This window comes from Ambystoma mexicanum, chromosome 10, assembly GCF_040938575.1.
Source record: "Ambystoma mexicanum isolate Mex_15411 chromosome 10, UKY_AmexF1_1, whole genome shotgun sequence".
Taxonomy (NCBI): domain Eukaryota; kingdom Metazoa; phylum Chordata; class Amphibia; order Caudata; family Ambystomatidae; genus Ambystoma; species Ambystoma mexicanum.
Window position 1 is genome coordinate 1,095,207,709 of NC_090932.1, and position 22,731 is coordinate 1,095,230,439.

At 42.7% G+C, this 22,731-nt stretch overlaps 1 protein-coding gene across 1 annotated transcript in view; it reads left to right on the plus strand.

The window, feature by feature from the left end:
• The window catches only part of LOC138492015 (all-trans-retinol 13,14-reductase-like), a 291,725-nt gene that overhangs the window by 230,758 nt on the left and 38,236 nt on the right, over positions 1-22,731 (plus strand). The window contains exons 9-10 of the mRNA XM_069618934.1: positions 15,044-15,210; positions 20,300-20,459. Coding sequence (XP_069475035.1) covers positions 15,044-15,210; positions 20,300-20,459 — 327 coding nt within the window. The remainder of the gene's footprint in view (positions 1-15,043; positions 15,211-20,299; positions 20,460-22,731) is intronic.

Sequence of the window (22,731 nt, forward strand, 5' to 3'; positions counted from 1 at the left end):
CCATTGTCACTCTAAACTTGCAAGGGCACACCATAATGCAATATGATTTGATCTAACGGCTTAATGGTGTTCAATTATGTGGCTCATTTCCATGGCAAATATCCTGAAAAGGTATCTACAGGCATATTGACAACTTTTATTGATTGGCATAGGACCAATATAATCGATCTGCCAGATTTGACCCGGTAACTTGCCTCTCTCCAAAGTGCACTGGACAATATAAGGGATGGGTCTGTGCTGTTGATGTTGACACACAGGACATTGCAAAATAATTATTTTCACTACCTCTAAACGGATATTAATTCCCATTGTCCACATTTCTGGTCAGCATCCACAGATGAAATCTTGGTGTGTTCATCTGCAACAGAATTGAACCAACGTTCTAATGAATCAGCAGTACAATTCACATCCACATGATACACTGTTATTTCACTTTGTGATAGCATTTCCCGATATCTTGCCACAGTTCTTTTCCCCACAAGTCCTGTGCATGAATTTTCCACCCATTCGTTTGTCATGTTGGCAGCCCCACAGCTAGCCCATTGGCCACTGACCATGAATCTGTGTACACATGACATTGACAAGGTGTTTTGTTTCAAAGCTTAATATATAGCATAGAGGTCTGCAAACTGACAGCTCTTCCCTTTCCCTGACGTTGATAAGATCTTTTTTGTCTTGGGGTTTATGACACTGCTTTGCAGTAGCGCTCAGTTCCTAGATAACTGACTGAGCCGTCGGTAAACCAGGCATGCTCTGTCTGCTCTACTGTCAGATCTCCATAAGGTACTCCCCATCTCACTGGAGACACGTATACCTCTGTCACTTCCTGTGCTATGTAGTCTATGGGTGGTATATTAGCCACTTGCTCCTGTAGTTTCCCAACCCCACCCTTTCCTGATTTTGCTCTGTCTTAAATGTACCATTTTCATTTGATTATACTGACTTATTGGGCCTGACCTATCATGTGTGTATTAGGAGACCTCAACACCCATTGCATAATTGGGATTTCAGGACTGATCAATATGTCATGACCCACTGTCAATTGTTCTGTATCAATAAGACCCCAATCGCATGCTAGCAATTGCTTATCAAATGGAGTGTACTTATCACCAGCCTCAGGTAATTTACGATTCCGAAATCCCAAAGGAACCTCTTATTGCCTTGCTTTTGCTGCAGACTCCAATTAGCATAATTTATTTGCACAGATAAATTCAGCTCTACTTCGCCTGACTTCAAAGGCCACAAATCGAGCACATGCTGCGCTGTGTCCATTGCCAAATCAAATGCTGTCTGCTGCTCCTTTGCAAAGTGGGGCCAAGATTTGCCCTAAATGTAGCATATGCAATTTCCAAAATCCAAATAGCCCTATGAACTGCTGAGCTTGTTTCTTGCTCACTGGGGTAGTAAATCTATCTTTTGTCTGACTTTTGGAACTATCTCCCGTTGCCCATTGTGCCATTGAATTCCCCAAAGTATCACAGTCTCAGTTGCCCCTTGAATCTTGTTAGGGTTAATCTTCCAGCCTTCCTTCTTCAACCCATCAATGTTTGCTTCCTAATGATTTTGCACACTGCGCTAATCTTTTCCCTGAATCTAAATATCATCAATGTAATGTGAGATTTGTATATCTGGCTTACATGTTATTTTTTCTAAGTGTTCTGCCACCAGCCCGTGGCAGAGGCTTGGCCTATGCAAGTACCCCATAAGCAGTCTTGTGACGGTGTACTGATGCCCACCCCAAGAAAATGAGAACTACTCCCAGCACTCTTCAGCAATTGGTACAGAGAAAAAGACATTTCTTTATTAAATATAAACTAAACGCATAAATAAAAACATTAAAACAAATAAAAGAAAAAGACATTTGCAAAATCAAATAGAGCGAACCAGGTTCCCTCAAACTTCTGTATGTCCTCAATCGAGGTGACTGTATCTGGCACTTCAGGAACTAAAGGGGGAGTGTATTTCACTCTCTATAGTCCACAGTCATTCTCGAGTTCATCCCCTTTTTACAAAGGCCAGAACGGATTGTTCCAAGCAGTAGACACTGGGCGTAATACACCTGCCTCTACATATTCTTTAATGGTATCAGAAATATCCTTATGTCCCCCGGGAATGCAGTATTGCTTCATTGACACGTGCTTCGTGGCCAATGGCACATGCAGCGGAGGAATCTTCAATTGTCCTACAATAACTGCTGTACAAGTCAATGCACTCACTCCAAACTGATACATTCTACCTCCTAGTCCTAAAGTCAACCCTTCCAAAATGTCAAAACCATATGATGTATTCAGGTATCGGGACAATCAATACTTGATATTTCAGTTTTTTAAAATTGCCTATCTTCAGTTCCACTCCTGGTTGTCATGCCGGTGTCTCTTTTCCACCCAGCCCAGTAATGGTAAAATGTCGACCTTTAAACCCTGAAGGATTTCCATGAATCAATGAGGCCTCCACCCCAGTATCTATCAAAGCTCAGACCTCTTGTGTGTTCCCAGGCTTCCAAAATATCTTAACATTAACATGAGGTCATCAGTCAACTTTTATGTGAGCTGACACTGCCGGGCTTGGCCATAATCCTATTCAAACTTAGAATGAGTGTACCCACCTAACCTCCAACATTGCGCACACTGTTTTTCTCAATTTAGCATATGTTGGCTGGGAAGGGATCCCCATGAACCCTTCTGCCTGCTCCTCCTCAGGAGGCACTGAAGGTGAAGTGTCTCTTTTCTGTTTGCACACCATGTGTCTCTTAACTTATTTATAGTACTCTTTCCCAGCAAGCCCTCTCTTTTTGCATAACTCATACATCCCCCTGGTTCCAATACCATTAATCTCTTCCTGTGGCACACCATCTTTCAACAGTGCCAAAAACATTTCCTTTCTTGACACCGGGGAATCTCTGCTGTCTTGTCTCCTGCCTTCTGTTCTCCTCTCACTGCACCCCTCTCTCTCTCTCTCTCTCTCTCTCTCTCTCTCTCTCTCTCTCTCTCTCTCTCTCTCTCTCTCTTTCTCTCTCTCTCTCTCTCTCTCTCTCTCTCTCTCTCTCTCAAGGTCTGCCCTCACCTTTGTCCCATTCACCCAAATCTGAAAATTGCTGTATAGCATCCACTACTTCATCAGTAGGTTTGACAGTCATGCCCACCAGCAAATTCATAATTATACTTATATGCAGGATGGGCAGTTCTGATAAGCATGTATCTGGTTGACACTGACAAAGGCACCACCCCCCATATGTACTGGCTCATCTACATTAACTGCTTCTTTCATAGCATGTTCTCTTCCGAACCACATCCTACAATGTGAGCCACTTTTTCTCTTCAGTGGGCCAATATGTGGTAATAGGGTATTTGCAATTATACCCCTGAGCTGCCAGGTGCAACACATACACCTGTGAAGCCTGGCAATTCACATCTGGTGAAGGCCCAGCCCGCAATACCTCCTGTGTATTGGTGTCAGTAGATAGAGGCAGGAAGCGTGGGTAATCCTTCAAATCTACTAACCGGATCCTAGCCCCACCATCATACATGCGAACCATCCAGGTAAGTAAGGGTTCCCCTGACTCTTCTTAATCGAGTAATAATCATCTCACCCACCTCCTGCTGTGTGTAGTCTTCCAGTGTGGTCAAATCCACAACACCCCCAGTAGGATTGTGTGGATGCAGACCCACTCTACTTCTAGTCAGTGGGTTAGCAGTAACAGTCTTCCCATCCTGTTTCAGTGTAGATTCTGCCTTCACGTCCGGACTACAGTCGGACTCACTTGAATCCCATATATTACCCTTGCAGTCATCCGGTTCCCAATTTGCACCAGTAGTGGCAATCACAGCTGCCAAATTATGTTTGTTTACCTTTCCCCTATGCTTCCCATACTAATATTTGGCAACTCTGATAGCTGCTCTCTCAGCAATCCCTTGATATGTAGATGACTTGTCATGCCACAATTTTAACTGCAATTGTTGCTTTAGTGAAATTTGTTAGTCAGCAGCCAATACCTTCTCCAAACAGAATACATCTGCTTTTAATTCTATATTTCTCTGATGCATTCTTCTGTAAGCATGTAGTAAGACCCAGCCCTCCCTTCCTAGCGGCTAATTCATTCCCTTTCTCCAGGGTGCGTACTGTTCGAGGTTTCATCGCACAGGTCGTTTGAACCAGCAGCACACGCCCATTCTTTAGCCAATAAATTGTTCAGACCCTTCAACCAGGAATTATAATATCACAAGAACTTCCGCCAGCGGAAGAACGCTTAGCTTCTTAAAAAAGGAATGCATAATTACAGCAATTTACAACTATCAATATACAATGAATAATTCACTGCAGTCTCAATGAAGTCAATCAAAACAATCGCACACAACATGCTTATCAACACAGCCAAGTTCTCACTTCAAAGAAAGAGAAAAATAGGAACTGCAACCTAAATCTCGCGTTTCAAGGTACGTGCACAGATTTCTGGTTGCCTGGAATTTAACAGCACAAGGCAGCCAAAGTGTCAGACGGCAAATGTTTTGCTTTTCCAAAAAGTGCATGGATATATTACCTATTTTTCTCCCCAGCACGTTAATGAAAAAACATTGTACACTTCAAAGGCAATTATACACACACACACACACACACACACACACACACTCAGCTAGATTATAAAGTGGATTTGTATGGCCCTTTATTCAATGTTCTAACATACATAAATGAATACAACAAAAATACCACATAAAAAGGTTAGTAATACTTCACCATTAAAGTGCCAGTCCTGAAACACTCTTCATCCCTGCCAAATCTGCACTGGGGAAACTCCAAAACCAGGCGAACAGAGGGATTTGTGCTTAACAGCCAATAGAAAGTGATACGTCCATCCTTTCCCCAAAGCTTCTTCTGATCTCCTAATCTGGTGCTCTCTAATGTAAACCTCCCACAATGCAGGATAATATTTTTCAAGAAAGTTCACGTGTTGCAAGCCTCCACGGGCATTCGGCCGAAATGTCATGTGCAAAATTCCAAGAGGTAAACACTTCCCTTTCTCATGGGAGCACGAAAGACAACATTACGTGCTTTCGACTCCTACAACGATATCAGGCAAAACAGGCCTTGAAGCACTGCAAACTAACATAGGCTGAAAAACATGTTTTTCTAGTGATTCAAAGAATGCAAACAGTATTCAGAGCTCACACTAAAATGCAGCTTTCGCTGATGCTTCAGGAACATGGCCATTGCTGTTCTGAGCACACCGAAATGCATTTCATACAGACTCCATGTTTTTTAGTCCATTCAAAAAACATTATTGCATCCTACTCCGAGTCTCAACAATCGCACTGCCGATATCCAAGGAGTACAGAATTTTTCAAAACTCTACCTAAATGCTAATTATCACCAGATTCTGATCCCTTAAGACTTCTGCTGCCTCACAACCTTTATATTGCATGTAGGTCTTTGCCGCTATGAATGCCTACGCTACCAAAATCTTCCAGGATGCATTCAGAAGGGATAGAGCTGGAATCCCTGGAACCAGTAATTTGAGGATGACATCCTCATTCTTGCCAAATCCCTGGCAGATTAATTTTACCATCTGAGGAAAGTTCTCCAGGGCCTCAAGGACCTAGGCCTCACCCTTAACAGAAAAAGTGTGAGTTCAACAAGAACACATTCTTTGATCTTGCGCTGCTCTGGAACCTCTCAAAGTCAGTAACATGTAGTCTGCACCGGCCCCTGAGAACTAATCAAAGCTTGGAGCTTCCTCTGCAGGGTCAACTATTGTTTAGAGGTTTATTCCCAACTTCCACTCTGTCTTAAAGCTGGTACAGTAATTGACCAGGACTAATGCAATTTGGAGAACAGCAAGCAAACAAAGTGGCCTTTGTTGCTGATAACACAATGGCCTATTTTGATCCAATGAAATGGATTGAACACGTCATGAACCCCAGCCACCACAGGCTTGGTACAGTGCTTACGCAACTTACCCTGACAGGGGAAGTTATCCCGGTGGCGTTTGAAAGTAGAGTGCTCACACCCGTCTCCGACACCCCGAAACCAGGAATTCTTGGATCGAAAAGTAGGCCATTTCTGTGGTATGAGGGTGCTGCCAATTTCACTTGTTTCTGCATGGTGCCCTCTTTCAGATTATGACAGACCATAAGCCGCTAAACCTGTTATTTAACGGCTCTGCCCTCTGCCCACCCATAGCCCTCAGGATCAAGCAGTGGATCCTCCACCTCCAGGAGTATGTGTTCTGCATCCAGTACTGATCAGGACATAGCAATCCCACAGACCTCTAGTCGTGCCATCCCAGAGAGGTCACAACCTAAGAACAAATGGCAACAATCCATCTAGAGGAGCATGTGAACCCAGTGGCAGCGGCAGCCATCCTGAAGATTCTCTTGATTGAGAAAATCATGGCCGTTACCTCTTCCTATTTTTCCCATGTGTAGTTCTTCCAACATGATGTGTAAGGGAATTCTCATGGTGCACTATCACCACACCGAAGCATTGCACCAATGCTTGAGGTTTATTCATGATATGGAATGGGCTCGGTTGACAGACTCCTGATGAGCGAATCACGAATAGTCATCCTGTTGACCCTTATCCCATGGATCATCCAGCTGGTCACAAAGGCCACAAACGCCTCTGCAAAACCAAAGCTTTTGGTAAAAAGGTGTGATTCCCACACCTCGAGCAAGCTATGGCGTCTGCATTGGAAGATTGTATCCCTTGCAAAGCCACAGGTCCTCCATAGAATCCAACTACCATGGGAACACGTCAGCGCTAACTTCGGACCCCACCATCTGGCCTTGGTTGTGATCAATAAATTCACCTGTTGATCGCCAACATCCACCCCAAACTGTAAAACATTGTCTGCATTTTGTAGAAACTGTTTATTCTTTGGCTGCATACCATCATACAAACGGGCAATTTCCCTCCCTTTCAAGGGAAGGAAATGCGCCAATTCCTTAACCCTGTCAACATCCTGCGCTAATGCACTATCCCCTACCTTCTGCAAGCTAAGGGGGACACTGAATGATTTGTGCACATTCTCAGCAACTTGCTGAGAACAGTGTTCAATCAACAACAGAAATTGAGTGATCCATCTTCCAGTACCTGAGGGAGTATTGGATGACACCAAATTCGTGAACTGGAGTAACCCCCACCAATCTCCACAGTCGGAGCCCCTAGACCACAATACCAACTCTTCTCATGTGGACCCCCCAGGAATTTGATGAGGAAAGTAAGCCAATGATGGCTCCTAGTTCTGACCCATCAAGTGGGAGGAGTTTTCGTGCTGAAAAACCAAAGAACTCTCAAAGTTCAACATGCCATTTGAATCTGCGCTATTCACTGCTACCACTGGGGTATGCACCATGGTCCCTTCCAGACATGGATCGTCGACCATATGCGGGAACTCGATGTGTTACAACGCACTTAGTGGGAGATCCAGTGAGAACCATCCAGCCAACAAGGGTTACCATATAATCCGCAAGGGAACAGGCCCAACCATGATGCAACAGAACCAACCCCAGCCTTTAAAGAGTCGCCTGACTTGTCTGACTCCACCAGTGGATCCATCACCTCAAATGCCTCTTCACCACCCCCCTCTTCACTGGATATCCTGTGCAAATGCAAAAAATGCCTAGAAAATTCAGACTTTATTTTATTTTTTATTTATTTTGGTTGGTTGAATTTTAATATAACCTTTCAAAACAAAGTTTTTGGTGCAAATAAATCATTAAAATGTAAACGCAAGATACAATATTTCATTATTTTACATTACATTTGAGAGACACATTTATCAATTTTTAGGAATTTTTAAAAGTTTTAAAGGAAAGAAAAAGCCTATTAAGCACCATCGTCCGAATTTCAGCAAGAATCACAGTTCAGTAGTTAAAAATCAAGATCTACTAAATAAAAAACAATCACTACACAAATTTAATCAGGGATTAAGTTGTGAGTAGAACTGTATTTAAAAATTGCATAGTAGCTATTCTTATCGAAATTTTAGGTGTTGCAAACAATTCATACCATAATTCATCAGTAGAACGGGTTATATAATGTAGTTGTGTTAACTTATAGATGATAGTTTCTCTCTGCCTCTCCAAAGCAACACACACAATTAGTATGTGTTTGAGTGTCTCCTCCATTCCACTAATTTTACAGAATCGACAATATGATGCTTCAGCTTTAATTAGGCCTCTTCTTAGTAACATTTGTTTTGTTGCCCATAGATTCATCCGGAATCTCAATGTTTGGTTTCTTAATAGCAAAGAAGGACATTTTAGCAGATAATCAGCTGCCTGCCGAAATATTTTGTGACCAAACAGAGCTCTATCAAAATCTTTTAGTTCAAGACACTTCTGTTGAGTGCGATTCCAGTCAAGTTGATATAATTTTAGCTTAGCTCTATTTGGGTTGTTAAGTAGCAAATTCAATGATATGTTTGCTTCATTCATATCGGAGAGAACAGTATTTCTCCAGTCTGTCGGAAGCAAGTGTTGAGAGTGTAATAAATAGTCTGCCAGTATTGCTAGCAGATTGTTAGCCATCAGTCCCAGAAGGCATTTTCGGAAAAGACTGCATCTTTTCCAAGAGACTTGAATGTGAATTGATAGGGTACCCAACTCAAATCTGAAAAGAGCATTTGGAGTTGAGTTAGGAAGATTAAGAACTCTTTTCCAAAATTTGGCTTCAATTCTATTCTAGTACCCTTGATTTTGTGGTAGCCAAGTTTCAGCCCCATAGGTAATAATGGGTATTACCTTTTGTTGGTAAAATGTTATTGCATGGGCACAGGAGAATTTACCAAGCTTGGCTAATAATATCTTTGCTATAGATGTTACTTTGCTGGGGCTTTTTTGTAGGTGAGTTGCTAAACATAACACCGAGATATTTGTATTCATTAACCAGAGCTAATTTTTGATTATGTAGAAACCAATCATAATGTTTCTGATGTTTCAAATTATTGTTGTCTATTTTCATGACTTGTGTTTTCTCTATATTGAGTGTTAAATTATTTTTGATGACAAAAAGTTCCAGTTGCTTAAGTAGCATCTGTAGGCCACTTGGTGTCTGTGGCAGGAGAACCAAGTCATCTGCATAAAGAAGCCATGCGATGGCCTGCTTGCCCATCTTAGGTGCATCGTTGATTACTTTCAAAAACTCATGCCTAGGTCAAAAATAAACAAATTGGATAGGGTTGAGGCAAGAATGCAGCCTTGTTTAAGGCCGCGTTTAGTGTGAATAATTTCTGATAGTAACCCATCCAAGTTTAATTTGACCTGCAATTGTAGTGTTGGTATGAAGGAGAGCTATCAATGAAATAAGAGAAAGTGAGCAACCAAAACTCAGCAATTTGCTATACAATAATTGCCGGTCCACAGAATGAAAGGCAACACGAAAGTCAACAAAGGCCAAATAAAGAGGTTGATGTTTTGTTGCGTAGGCTGCTTTGATAGCGTTAAGCGTGGTGATGTAAATAGCAGTACCTAAACCTGCAACAAAACCAGTCTGAAAAGGATCCCGTCGATTTTCATTAATGGCCCAGATGTTGAGATCTCTTAGAATGATTCGAGTGTAAATCTTTCCCGGTGCATCAAGAAGTGCTATTGGGCGATAGCTTGCTGGATTTGTGCGATTCCCTTTTTTTATATATAGGGACTAGCACCGCTTGGCACCAAGATGGAGGAATGCTTTGCTTTATCTGAATGGAAAGAAATATGGTATACAAAATGCTGGCCCAGGGTTCCGGATTTTGTTTAAGGGTATAGTTTGATAAGCCATCTGGCCCTGGGGCTCTAGATGAGCTAGCTCTATTTATATAATACAACACATCATCTCGATCAAATTTGAGAGAGAAGGAAGAACTGACCGGCTTCAGCTGCAAATGAGCACAGGTATTTTGTGGAAGATTGTACATATTTGTGAAATAATCAACCCAACTTTTTTCAGGTACACCAATAATTTGGGATGATAGTTGAGAGCACCTTGTGCCTATGTTAATTAACTTCCAAATTTGAGAGGTGTTTTTACTCCGAGCCACATGCAGCCACCATTCACCATCCTTTTGAAACATTTTTACTTTATGTGCTTGTATCTAATTTTTGTAATCGGTCTTCAACTTACGCAGGGCAGAGTCGCGATATTTTGGCAAAAGGAGTATAGCCTGTCTTTTCTGTTTACGAAATAAGGACTTTCTAAGTCTGACTGATTGATCAAATACATGAGTGGGACGGATGTTATTAAATATTTTACCACTAGATATATTGGGGGATGCAAATAGATGCATTCTATCATGATATTCCAGAGGAGCGTTTGCCTTCTCTACAAGAAGGCGGTGATCATTCTCTAGATCTTCACCAAGCGCTTCTAAGTCAGGATTAGACCAATGTTATCTGTTTTTTTGAGAGTTTACCTTCACATTTTTCAGCTGTTGTTGTCATGCTTGTGCTTTACTCTGGGCATGAACTGTAATTTCAATTGCCAACATCAAGCGATCACTGGATGTAGTAGGCAAAATGATGAACTTAGATATTTTGCTAAAGAGCGTTCTGTCTACATACACATAGTCAATGGTTGCTTTGTGTGATCCACTTGTCCAAGTGTGAGCGGGTGGAATATCACTTTTGAGAGCACCATTCAACATTATTAAATCCCATGTGTCCACAAAATGAAGCCATTGAGTGACCCTTCCGAATTTCCTTTTTTAGATGGCATTGAGAGATGAATGTTCAGATCTCCTGCAAGTATTAAATGTGCAATATTAATGTGGGCAGCTATTTGTTCCATGATTGTGTTAAGATCCTTGATAAAGATAATGTAAGAATCGCCACAGGGCTCCAATAAAGATTAACTATTGCGATTATTATACTTTGAAACGATATTATAGAACATTGCATAAAGGAGTTCGGAGTGGGCCATTCAGCTACATTAATTACAGTGGAGATGTTAGAGATTGTTGCTAGGCCAGACATTGGTCTGCCTTTTTGGCCTTTCAACGCAGGGACCAAGTGAATGTGGTGATTGTCCCAGGAGGGTGGCATCACCATCCAAGTTTCTTGTAATAGCACTACATCAAAATTTGTAAAAGGCAGTTCGAGTTGTTCAGTAGATGTTTATGTCCTCTAGAGTTCCAGCTCATAATTGCAATTTTGTGTGTCAAGGGACATAATTCATCAAAAGCTAGTTATGCATTCTTGCAGCAGCAACAATTATCGGATTTTATTACAGGTGTTATGTTTTCTCTTGGAAGATTTGCGATAGTTTGTCCTACATCCCCAGTCCCCTTAGACTGTTGTGGACTCTCAATTAAAGGACTTTTACCAGTTGTGGGAATTAAGCTAAAACCAAGGTCAAAGAGAGAGGATCTGGCAGACCAAATCATATTAAGGATCGCACGAGATCTAATCCAAAGACAGGATATAGTTGAGTCATTATCATCAGGAAATTCGACCCAATCATTGTCTCCTGAAGTAAGATCTTCCAATACCGGAATATCAGAAAATATTTCCATGATAGTTTTCCTGTTCATGGTATACTTTGGAAGAGAGCCACCTCGACAGCTAAGAAATATGGAGCATAGTTGAGGGGTCATTTTATTCTTGGTGCTAAATGTTGTTAGACTCTTTTTTTTGCTGCATTGTACCTCTGATAAGGAGTTGGATTTCTCAATCTCCACTGATAATTTAAATGAGACATTCTTTAAGCCCATTCTCTGATCTACAGTTGATGAGGAGTCATGGGTAGAGTCACACATAAATGATTTCGTGGCAGATTTGAGCGTCTTTTGTCCTGAGGTTAGGGCAACTAGACATTCTTTGATTGAGGATAAAATGTCATCCTGCATATTCACTTGTTGCACCGGTGTGTCCACTTTAATAGGCACATTTTTTGTGCCTGAGGCATTCACCTCACAGACAGATGGTAAAGTGATCAATTTGTCACTTGTTGGCATACTTTGCATTGAGGTTTTTGTGGTGGAAGCAGTAAGTTTCATCAACAGATGAGACACTGCTGATACTGGATGGAATTGACTCATATAGTCATCTATAGCTTTCCTAAGTTCTATGCGAGTATATGAGGAGTCAAAGTTATCAGAGTTATTCTCAGCAGAGCCCCTTAGTGAATCTACCAAGTGAGCCTCAGAGGGTAAGTTCTTCGAACTATTTTCACATTCCTCTACGGCCTGAACTTGCTCATCCGAAGGAGGATGACTCAAATCGGTTTGCGGCTGGTTCGGCACGTCTTTCACACTTTTTTTCTTTTCTTGAGCCTAGTTAGAATATTTTTTGTTATAGCATTAGATGTTGGTATCGAGCTGCTCGCTATCTTTGAAAGAGATTTAAAAAACTGTTTTGAGTGGCTAGTGGATGCCATTTTTTTAGATTTCTGATTTTTGGATTTTTTCAGATTCATAGTATGTTCAGATGTGTGATTTTGGCATTTTTAGCAAAAATTGTGTATGCTTCTTTGGATGATTGTGCAAATTCCGCTATTGATGGTGTCTCAGCTAAAGTGGGTGAAGGTAGTTCATTAGTGGGCATCGAAGGGAGCACAATTGCTACCTCCGGTGTCTCTACAGATGTGTCACAAATGATTCCCTCAACAAAGGGAATTGCAAACTCTAAAGATTGTATTGTTTTTTCCACTAAACATGGATCACATTGAGAGCGAAGCTGCTCAGTTGTCAGTTTTAGCATTGAGATAATCTCTGGTATCTGGGTTAATGATGGTAAGACAACTCCATCATCAAACGCCTGCCTCTGTGCCAAAGAATCAGTAATTGTCTTTTGCCAGATAGTACTAGTTCTCAGATTTTCAACGATGGTATTTACTTTGGAGTCAAGAACTTCAAATAATTTGGCAAGAGACATTATAGCAATATTCATCACTTCAAGTGTTATCAGCAGGGATTTCTTTAAGGAAGATCCTCGATTTATTACAGAATTATTTAGATTTGGCCTTCTTGGAGTAGGCGGAATGAATGAAATAGAGGTCTCAGATTCAGATATACTTTCATTCCGAAACAGAATAGGAGATTTAGACAGATCGTGATCATTTTCTCTGGCCGAGAAGCAAGCATTTGTCGAATGGAGCTCAATAATAGCCTCATCAGCTACAACAATAATGCTTTTGGACTTATTTGATGGAGGCACAGCATTGCCTGTACGAGCATTTTGTAAAATCATGGTATCAGACAATGAGATATTACATGGTTGTTTACAACCTTCATTACTGATATTTGGGTCTGATGCTGTTGGTGAGCTCATTAGAGGTTGTTTTATAATCAAGCATTCTTGAATATTTGGGACCGGTTGAGCCTCAACATTCGATAGGCTTAAATTCTTTAATTCTGGCATCTTTGCCATGAAACGACTAATGCACAATGTTCCAAACCCAAAATCTCTAATATCACCAGCCGGGGTGTTACAGCGGCTGCGTTTTTTCCCAGCTCGTTTGTCTGATTGCGGGCCTTTAGCAAGGAAACGAGATGGTTTATGAGTTAATAGAGGATTTTCTCTATTTACAGGGTCACCGAGTGCGCGTAGTCGTGCAGGGCATGTCTGTGCGCAGAGTGTAAGGTTTGCCTCTTTTGTCAGCCATAGAATCAACAGAGCTTTTCAAATAGAACACAACAGATAGCTAGAGGAGTATAAATTCGTGAAAAATATCATAAAATATGTCCTTTAATTATTGATAGAAGTTCATGAACTGAATATTAGTCCCATTAATTAAGATAGAACTGAGGAAGTGCCAACTCTTAGGGTAAGGAACGCCCGATAGCTTAAGGAGCTGCCAGAGTCCGACTCTCCCCCCTTACCCTATGGACTGGTTACGAATGCGGCAGATCGAATAGCAGTTTAGAACCTCAGTCTGGTCTACTCACAGGGTTGTAGCACAGGCACAGATCACAGCCTAACAGCACAACAGCGGTTCCAGCCCTTACTGCCTCCAGGGCTTAACGCCACAAGGGCAGATATGCCGGCAATAAAAGGCTTCCTTGAGGAGTCACGTGATCCTTCACGTGACCGAGTGAAGCTCTGACCCTCCTGGGTACGAAGCGGGCAGCAAGAGCAGACTGCTCGCAGTGCTGCGTGTGAATTAGCACAGCTGATAGGATCCAAATACGAGTCTTTCCAGCACACTCACAGAGAGCTACTTCCAACTTTATACTTGAGTGTCTCGGTCTCGGGAAATGAAGTACGACATGCAGGCATTTGGATTTCAGACTTTATTTTGGTGGGGTTTCTGATGGGGAGAGGAAGGAGTTGGCACAGAGCCGCTGTCCTGATCAATATGCCGCCCAAACCATACTTGAACGTCAATGTGAAGGAACACGTTGCTGCAAAAATAAAAGGAAGGAATGCTCCCACGCGGATCTGCGTGATATTTCTGTCGCGGACAAGTCTGCGGCTGAAAAGTTTGCATGGGAAATGTATACACTACAAATGCTCGTACATTTCCCATGCGAACATCCAATAGAAAACCATACATACATACACCCACACCCACAACACACCCACACCCCCAACATACCCCCACCACCCTACTTACATTTCTTTCCTTCGCGCTGTGTCCCTGCAGCACCGGTTCCCTTTCACTTCTGTGATCGGGAACCGGCGCCGCAGGGTCCTTTTCGTGGTGTGTGTTTTAGGTCTTTTGGTGGAGTCAGTAATTTTTATTCAGACATTTTGTCCAAAACCTCCAAACATGCATGGGCAGGAAAGCATCTAGTGAGCACCTGAGTTTTATTTGTGGTTGCGCTACTGATTACTACATACTGGGAACGCTTCATATTATTTCTACTGAATAAGGATTCTCACAAGATAGAAGAAGACCCTCAATTTGTGTTACGTTACTTGGCAGGTCTAGGAGTGTGTACTGCCAAACCAAGTTCATGTTTGTGTGAAATATCGTAAGCTTTTTGAAAGCTAGGAATAAATATTTAACTATAATTGGAAACACTGTTAATTAAGAATTTTTGATTGAGGAATATGGAATTTGAATAGATGCTTAAAGATTATAGTGATAATTTGCTGTGATGGTCTTGACTTGTGCACCTTGACAGGCAAATCTTCGCTCACTATTTTGACATTGGTGCGCTACGAGTGGTTCGATGAGTGGAAGGACTTTAAGGTTCAGAAGCGAGGGGCAGAGTATGAAGAGCTCAAGAAGACTTTTGCAGATGCCATGATGGAGACGGTTATGCAGCACTTTCCCAAAATATGTGAAAAGGTAAAGGGTGGGCTGCCATAGATATGCCTTTTCACCATGGTAGTTACATCGATATTATGCAAATTATAGATGCATGTCAGGTATTGTCATTATATGAAAAGTAGATCCCCCTACACTGCCAGTTGCTGCGATTATACAGTATCCAAAAATCCTGCACGTCCCTTTCGGTGCACAGTAGCACAAATAATAATTGTTATTCATATAGCTCTTTTTGCCAAAGGGCTTCAAATAGCTCATATTTACATACAATTATCATCCCAGCCGAAGTTGGCACTTATTTATCAACCTCGGAGAATGAAAGGCTGAGTTGGCCTTGACAGGATTTGAACCTGCGACCTGAGGATCATACACATCACACTAGCGAGCGCTCAACGCGCTGAGCTATCTTACTGCTTTGCTATTTAAAAATGCAAAGCAGGTCAAAACTGACTGCAGAATATAGGCCAGACACGTAATAACAATTACCATGTGTGCTGTAGCCATGATGATGCACAGTAAAAAATGCCATGCCACAGTAAAACGTACTTAGACTGGTGGCACCAAATGCAGATCTAACCACGTAATAACACTTATCAGGCTTATTTTATCAAAGCTGACAAAAAAGAATATAGAATGCCACAGTAAGGACTGGCTGTACCCAAATGCAAGTCTATCCAGGAAATTACACTTATCATGATTGCTTTATCAGAAATGCCCTGTACGAAATATCAAGCTACAGTAAGAAATGGCTAATCTAGCTGCAGAAAAATCTTAGTTTAGACACATAATAACAATTATAGATACCCAGAAAATGATGCCATGATGCAGTAGGAAATGGGTAGACTGGCTGCACCCAAATGCCAGTCTAGACACTAATAACATATATCATGCCTGCTTTATCATGGATGTCCATTACATGATGGTGTGCCCCCCACCTACTCCACCCTCTTGACATGTCCCCTATCCCTCCAACCCTCCTCCTCCAACCCCAAACTCAGCCCCTTCACCCAGCATTACTTCCACATCCCTCTTCCTTGTCCCAGTACTTACCTATGAGGCAAGGTGCTTCATATGTAAGTACAGGGAGGAGGAAGAGTAGGGCTAGGAGTAATGTAGATTACAAGTAAGTAATCTAGGTATTGAATACAAGCACACTATTCACATGCTTATTTATACTGCACCCATCCACCATTCACTGACACTCCCAGCCAGCCATACATCACGCACTCACTCACACACATTACATAATATACATAGATACATACATACATACACACACTAAAACCCCACTTTCTTACCTTTTTTAAATGCATTGCTGCTCCGACGAGGAACTCCTCTGCAGGCAGGCCCCCCTCTCATGCACACAAAGGAACCAGCTCTAGTTCCTGTCATGCGCAAAGCAGGGGAGACAGAGCCTTCTATGACCCATGGGGGGCAGGAGGAGAGGGTTGTTTTTGAAGTCAGCCTAACTTCAAAAAGGAAGTAACACCATAAAGGAAATAATTTCTTTTTGAAGTTGGACTGACTTAAAAAAGAAACGAATGTAAAGAGGGCTCTGTCTGAGAGAGCACTTTACTTTTGTTTTCTCTCGACCTCTGCAGATCCCAGGGGTCGCAGAGACAAGGCCAGGGGTCGCACAGGAGTTATAACAGAGGTCGAAATTGCAAGCACTGATGACCCCCACTTGACATCGCTTCTTCCTGGGATAGAAGATCCTTTAGTCCTGCCCTGTAAATAGATCAAAGTGGTGAACTCCAGATTTTCACCAAGTATATTAGGGGTTTCCATTTTATTATATATTCTATAGTCTGCAATCCCACTTCCATGTGCAGAGATACAGTGTGGGTGGATGATTGGAGGCCCAAAACCATCTTTAAAAACCTATTTTCAATGGGTAATAGACTAGTGGGATTCGTACTTCCCCAAAGTACTGACCCATAAAGAGCAGCCTGCCGTGCTTGTGTCTCATACACTTCTGTCATAGATTCTTCGATCTCTCGCTATTCAACAATGGCCTTCATCAGGACAAACAAGCTGCTCAGAACCTCTGAATGGATCCTCCCATGTGACAAGTGCAACTCTTGAATATTATTTTAGCAAACGAGAGATCAAAGAATCTACTCTGTTATGGCTGAAACTCTTTGTGGTGACATTTTTGGAGATAATTATATGTGGTGATGTTTTGTCTTCATGGTCCTAGGAAAAAGGTGTTCGTAAAGTGTATTGTCTGTCTACGGCAATTGTAATGATATGTGGTCTGGTATTAATAAGGAATTTTGTTTGGTGCCAATGAGCACAGAATGGTCCCATGTATAATAAATGTTCGTGTAATTTGTCTTTTTTTAAAATAAGGAGATATTAAAGAATATGTATTTTCTGGCAGATACCATCCATTAACTCATTTGCACTTAAATATTCCGATTCATTTGGTTTCTGAAATTGGAAGGCGCAAAGCCTCTTATAGTCCAGCCCATGGTATTTTGTTTGTATGTTCTACATTGACAGATTTATCTCCTTCAAGGAGCTCATACCAAGGACACAAACTGCACAGCGCCAACCTCTCCTCAAAAGCAATTTGTCTCCACAAGCTAAGGAATCATTCCTGACAGCAAAAGGCAAAGAGGATATTGCATTGCCCAATCCTCTCCCCCAAAGTTGTTCTTCAGATGCTCTGCCCTTGCCAAGCAAAGATTCCTTGCTCCAACCCCCACACTGCCAGACAATACCTCAAGCCCTGGCTCTCTCCTGCTTTTCCCCATCTCCTCCAGCTCCATCCAAGGGCAGTCCCCCTACGTCTCCTCTGTCAACGCCCTACACACTGCAGGAGTTCTGCTAAAAGAAAAAGAACCCACCGTACCTCTTGCCTCAGAGGGGACCCCTTCTATTTGGGAATCTACTTCCTGACCCACCCCCAACTACCAAACTCACCCCAACCACGCTGCTTCACCCGCAGCAGAACGGTTACAAGCCTGTTGTTGTGAGAGAGAGAGAGGTAGACAGAGGGGGGCAGAGGGGGAAAGGAGTAGAGAGAGGAAGAGGATCCAGAGAGGACCCCAAATAAGTAGGCGCAGCAAGGTCAAAGGCAGATCCATCCTTTCGATTAGACCATGCACTCAGGCCAAGATGAGAAAGCAGTCCAAGGACCTAAATCAGGATCCTGCGCCAGGCCCCCGATGCAGGTCTGAGCTATCTTCCCCAACGCCTTCCCTAGCCATGCATGCAAAAGAAAAGCCAATAACCCAATGCACCCAGTCCACCCCTCTTTTCACCACCACCAAGCCCTGGTCTCCACGTGGACCCATCCCACACCACCACCATGCGATCCAGGCCACTGGCCTTCGCTTTCTGCTGACATCCAAAATGACTGAGAGAGCACCGAAGGGCCACTGCAGAGTTCTGCTGCACAATTGTCACTGGTGCCATTGAAGGTCTCTCCGCCTACCACCCCGGCTGCAAATTAATATGACATTAATATGACAGCTAACCCTGCAAAAGTAAGCAGGATTGAATAGCCCGCAACCCCCTGAAACATTTGCACTGCTGATTGCATGTGAAGTCCCCTCGCATCAGTAATCCCCTGAAACCACACTGCGGGGCTCATTACGAGTATGGCGGTGCAGGAAATAATCGTCAGTAACAAAATGACTGCCACTTGTCCTGCATCGCCATACTAAGAGTATGTCCCTGCAGTGGGGGCTTTACCTCCAGCATCAGGCTGGAGGTAAATCCTCCCACTTTCTGACTAAAATCGTCGAAATCTGTGGAATTCCCATGGCGGTAATTCTGCCGGTGGTAATTTGGCCAAAAAAGCCCCATAGTTCAATGGACTCTCAAAAAATGGGGATTAACTCTGCCACCGCCACTTGTAATCCAGCAGTAATTCCCCTGGACAAAGTGGCAGTAACGTTTATTCCGTTGGGTGGTATTCCGGCGGACCGTTCAACTCGTAATGAGCCCCTGTGTCCTCACGCTGCCACCACAGCCAATCACTTTTTATGTATTTATAATGCGCCTATACAAAATGTGTTGCGAGGCACAAGCCAGAGCCAGCACCACCGAAGATGGCTGAACAAAGGAAGACCATGAGGAAGAATAACTGTCTTTGCGCACCCTCTTGTATCCTATGACACCAGTTCCTAAGCCCCAAACCCTGAAAACACCAAAGGTGAAAATGAAAGGTTAAAATGAATAAACATCATAGATTTGCAGTGTCAGCGTATTGCTCAACTGCATGCCCCGCCCAATAAAAATGCAAGCAGAAATGCCCACTTAACAAACATCAGAAAATCAATCCCCCTAGGTTGGAAGCATTTTCTGTGTTGTGTGAAAATACACATATTGGGCTTGAATGGCACTGAGACAGTATAGATAAGAGGATTTCTTTGCTTGGCCTTCAAAGCCTCTGCCAGAGACAACCTACACGGGTGCCATCTTGTCACAATAAATATTGCCTAATAGATTTTCCCTTAACTTGTTATTACAGTGTTGCTGTTGAAACTGTGAATTCCTAAGTGCGATGCTTGTCCCATTTTCGAAATCACATTGTATTTGTGTGTGTGTGTATATTGATTCACTTACCTTTTTAGTCATTTTGACTTACTGTATATGTGTTGCTAAATACATGGAGCATTTTTTTACTTGCATGCATGATTTTACTTGCATGCATGAACAATGAACCATCTAATGCTTCCATAGCTTTTGTGTAAATTCATTTTACTTTATGCAAAACCCCCAATCTCAGCCTAAGCCTTATTGCTCAGCCTAGTTACCAAGCGAATTTGCTGAAGCTTGAGTGAAATCTTTGCAGGTCCCGTAAGATTGGCTTCCCAGAACCGCATGCCAGTAGAGGTTCTGTAAGGCCCCGAAATAACCTGTATTTTAATCTTTCATTCATTCAGTCCTGTATCACAAGATACATCTACCATTTATGCTAGAACTGAACATTTCCATTGTACGTTTTCTCAAATAGCAGTCCTGTAATTTCTAATGTGGACTATGATGCTTAATTCTGAAAGTAGAAACCATTTTATGAGAATTTACAAGAATTGTGAATGTTGTTGCTTGCCTGTGATGTAAATCTTCTGGTCAATGTTTTTTTGGCATGCTGCAGGTTGTCTGTGTCTCCAGCGGAACACCCCTGTCCAACCAACACTATTTGGGAGCCTCGTTGGGGGAATTTTATGGTGCTGATCACAGTATAGAGCGCTTGAGTGCTGAAGCCACAGCGAAACTCCGTGCCCAAACACCTATAGAGAACCTCTACCTCACAGGTAATGGCAAGATGTTGTGATCACAAACACCTGAACCAGTTCCCTCACCAGTACCTGATTTCACTCTCCATAGCTGCAACATCCCTATCAGCAGCTACACTAACCTTTGCTAAACGGCACATAATCCCTGGCCCAAACCATTAATAAAATTGACACGACAATATACCCAATTGTGACACGCTCCTGTACAGTGGGCATTTTTGTATTTGTTTGAGGAATAGGCATGTCAATTTGAATCAGAATTTACTTAAAATAACTAATTTACAGATGGTGGAAGCATTTCCTGGAAGGGTGCCTGTAAAATAATACAAATAAGCGAGCAGGTGTTGAGCCAGTTTTGGAGGGTGTCAAAGTGGGACGTTGACCAGGGACAAAACAAACACAAAATGAGTGACTCCAGTCTAGATCCCGAATAATCAAAACAACATACAAAAAAGAAGACACTACCCTGCACTCTACGTGGATCCAATGAATCTGATCATTCAGATTTGATTGTACTCTGCACTTTCAGCCATGACCTTTTTCTCATAGATGTATAAAGGTTTAGACACACAGATGTGGATGTAAACGCAGAGGACCATGTAAACGGGTGTAGGAAAATTATAGGGTGCACAGGGGTTCAGGGAAGTTCATTATTGCAAAAAACATACTTTAAACCAAAGGCTCCTGGCCTGAAATGATGCAACTGTGTTTGCCATGTTTCATTTCCATCATTCTCTTCCTAGGCCAAGTTTAATTTCTATTGTCCACTTTAGATGCAGCAGTTGGACAATGATTGGCGCATCAGGGGTTTACAAACCACTTTTCCATGGTTGTTGCTTTAGCCTAACTCCTCTTTTATTTGTTGCCTGGTGACATTTTTGAGTCACCATGGCCAGACTGGTTTTGAGCTTCATTCGGTGTTAGTTCAGTTTCTTTATCTTTCAAGTTGTGAGCTGCACCTTTCCTCTTGCTTAATGAACCTATGGAATGTAATAGCCCAGTTGGAAGATCGTTGTATGTTTTCTCTTTCAAATGCCTTCTGACTTGATTTGATTTAGTATTTATTAATTGCACAAACATCCTAGGGCAACTTGGCGCTATGAACAGCAAGTTGAAGATTCAACAGCCTTCCATTAAAAAAGGATGGCCTTTACGGCACACCGAAAGACAAGATGATTTTCCGTGAGCCTCAACTCATGAGGGAGTGAGTTCCAGAGTTTGGCGGCTGCCACAGAAAAGGCGTGACCGCCAACATGGGAAAGCCGACCCTCGGGATCGCGATAACGGCTTTATCCTGAAGCCGAAGTACCCAACTGGAAATGTATGGCAGAAACATTTGTCGCAGGTACTCAGCCCCCAGTCCATAAAAATCCCTATGAACGATGCATGGGGATTTGAACTGCACTCGGTTTTCAATGGGGAGCCAGTGCAGGTGGCAGAGGACAGGGGAAATATGAGAAGAGAACGAAACCCTAGTATCTGAAGCCGTCGAAGAAGGTAAAGTGGTTGAGCTTGGAGTCAATTACAGACATCGGCTCCACTCAAAATGAGGGAGGCGACAACCGGAGCATGTAAATGAGGAGGGATCAAAGGAATTACTTTCCAAAGGATTTTTAGTTGAAAATGCCCAGCCTAGCAGACAGCTGACACCTGCCCTTCCAAGGAGAGTGCGGCAGCTAGTTTGACTCCAAGGTCCCTCACCACTAGAATAGGAAGAGTAAGAGAGCCAAGAGAGATGGGCCAGAAATCCAAAGTCCACAGAGAGGCAGTTGAAGGGGGACCCACCACCAGGACCTCTGTCTTGTCCCCATTCAGCATAAGCCAATTATCACTAACACCCCCCCCTCCCACCCCCACTTCCCCCAGGCACCCCTGCAGCTTAGACGCAGCCTCCAAGTGGTGAAGATCAATGCAGACAGTAATCTGCATATCTGCATATGAGTAACACCTGAGGCCATGGGTATAGATAAGCTTGACTAAAGGCTGAATGTATACATAGGGGACAGGGCAGAGCCCTGAGGAACACCACAAGAAAGAGAGAGAGGGGCAGAACGAAAGGTGGAGAGGGACAGAGATTGAGTATGCCCAGTAAGAAAACATTCCAACCAGGCCAACACCTGGATGGACACCCTAGCCTCCATTAAATGAGCAACCATGATGGCGTGGTCGACGGTGTTGAGTGCATCTGACAGATCTAAAAGTATTAGTGCACCCATCCCACCTTGGTCGGAGAGCTGGGAGAGATTGTCAGCAACGGAAAGTAAAACGCTTTCCGTGCCTCTGAGCTTAG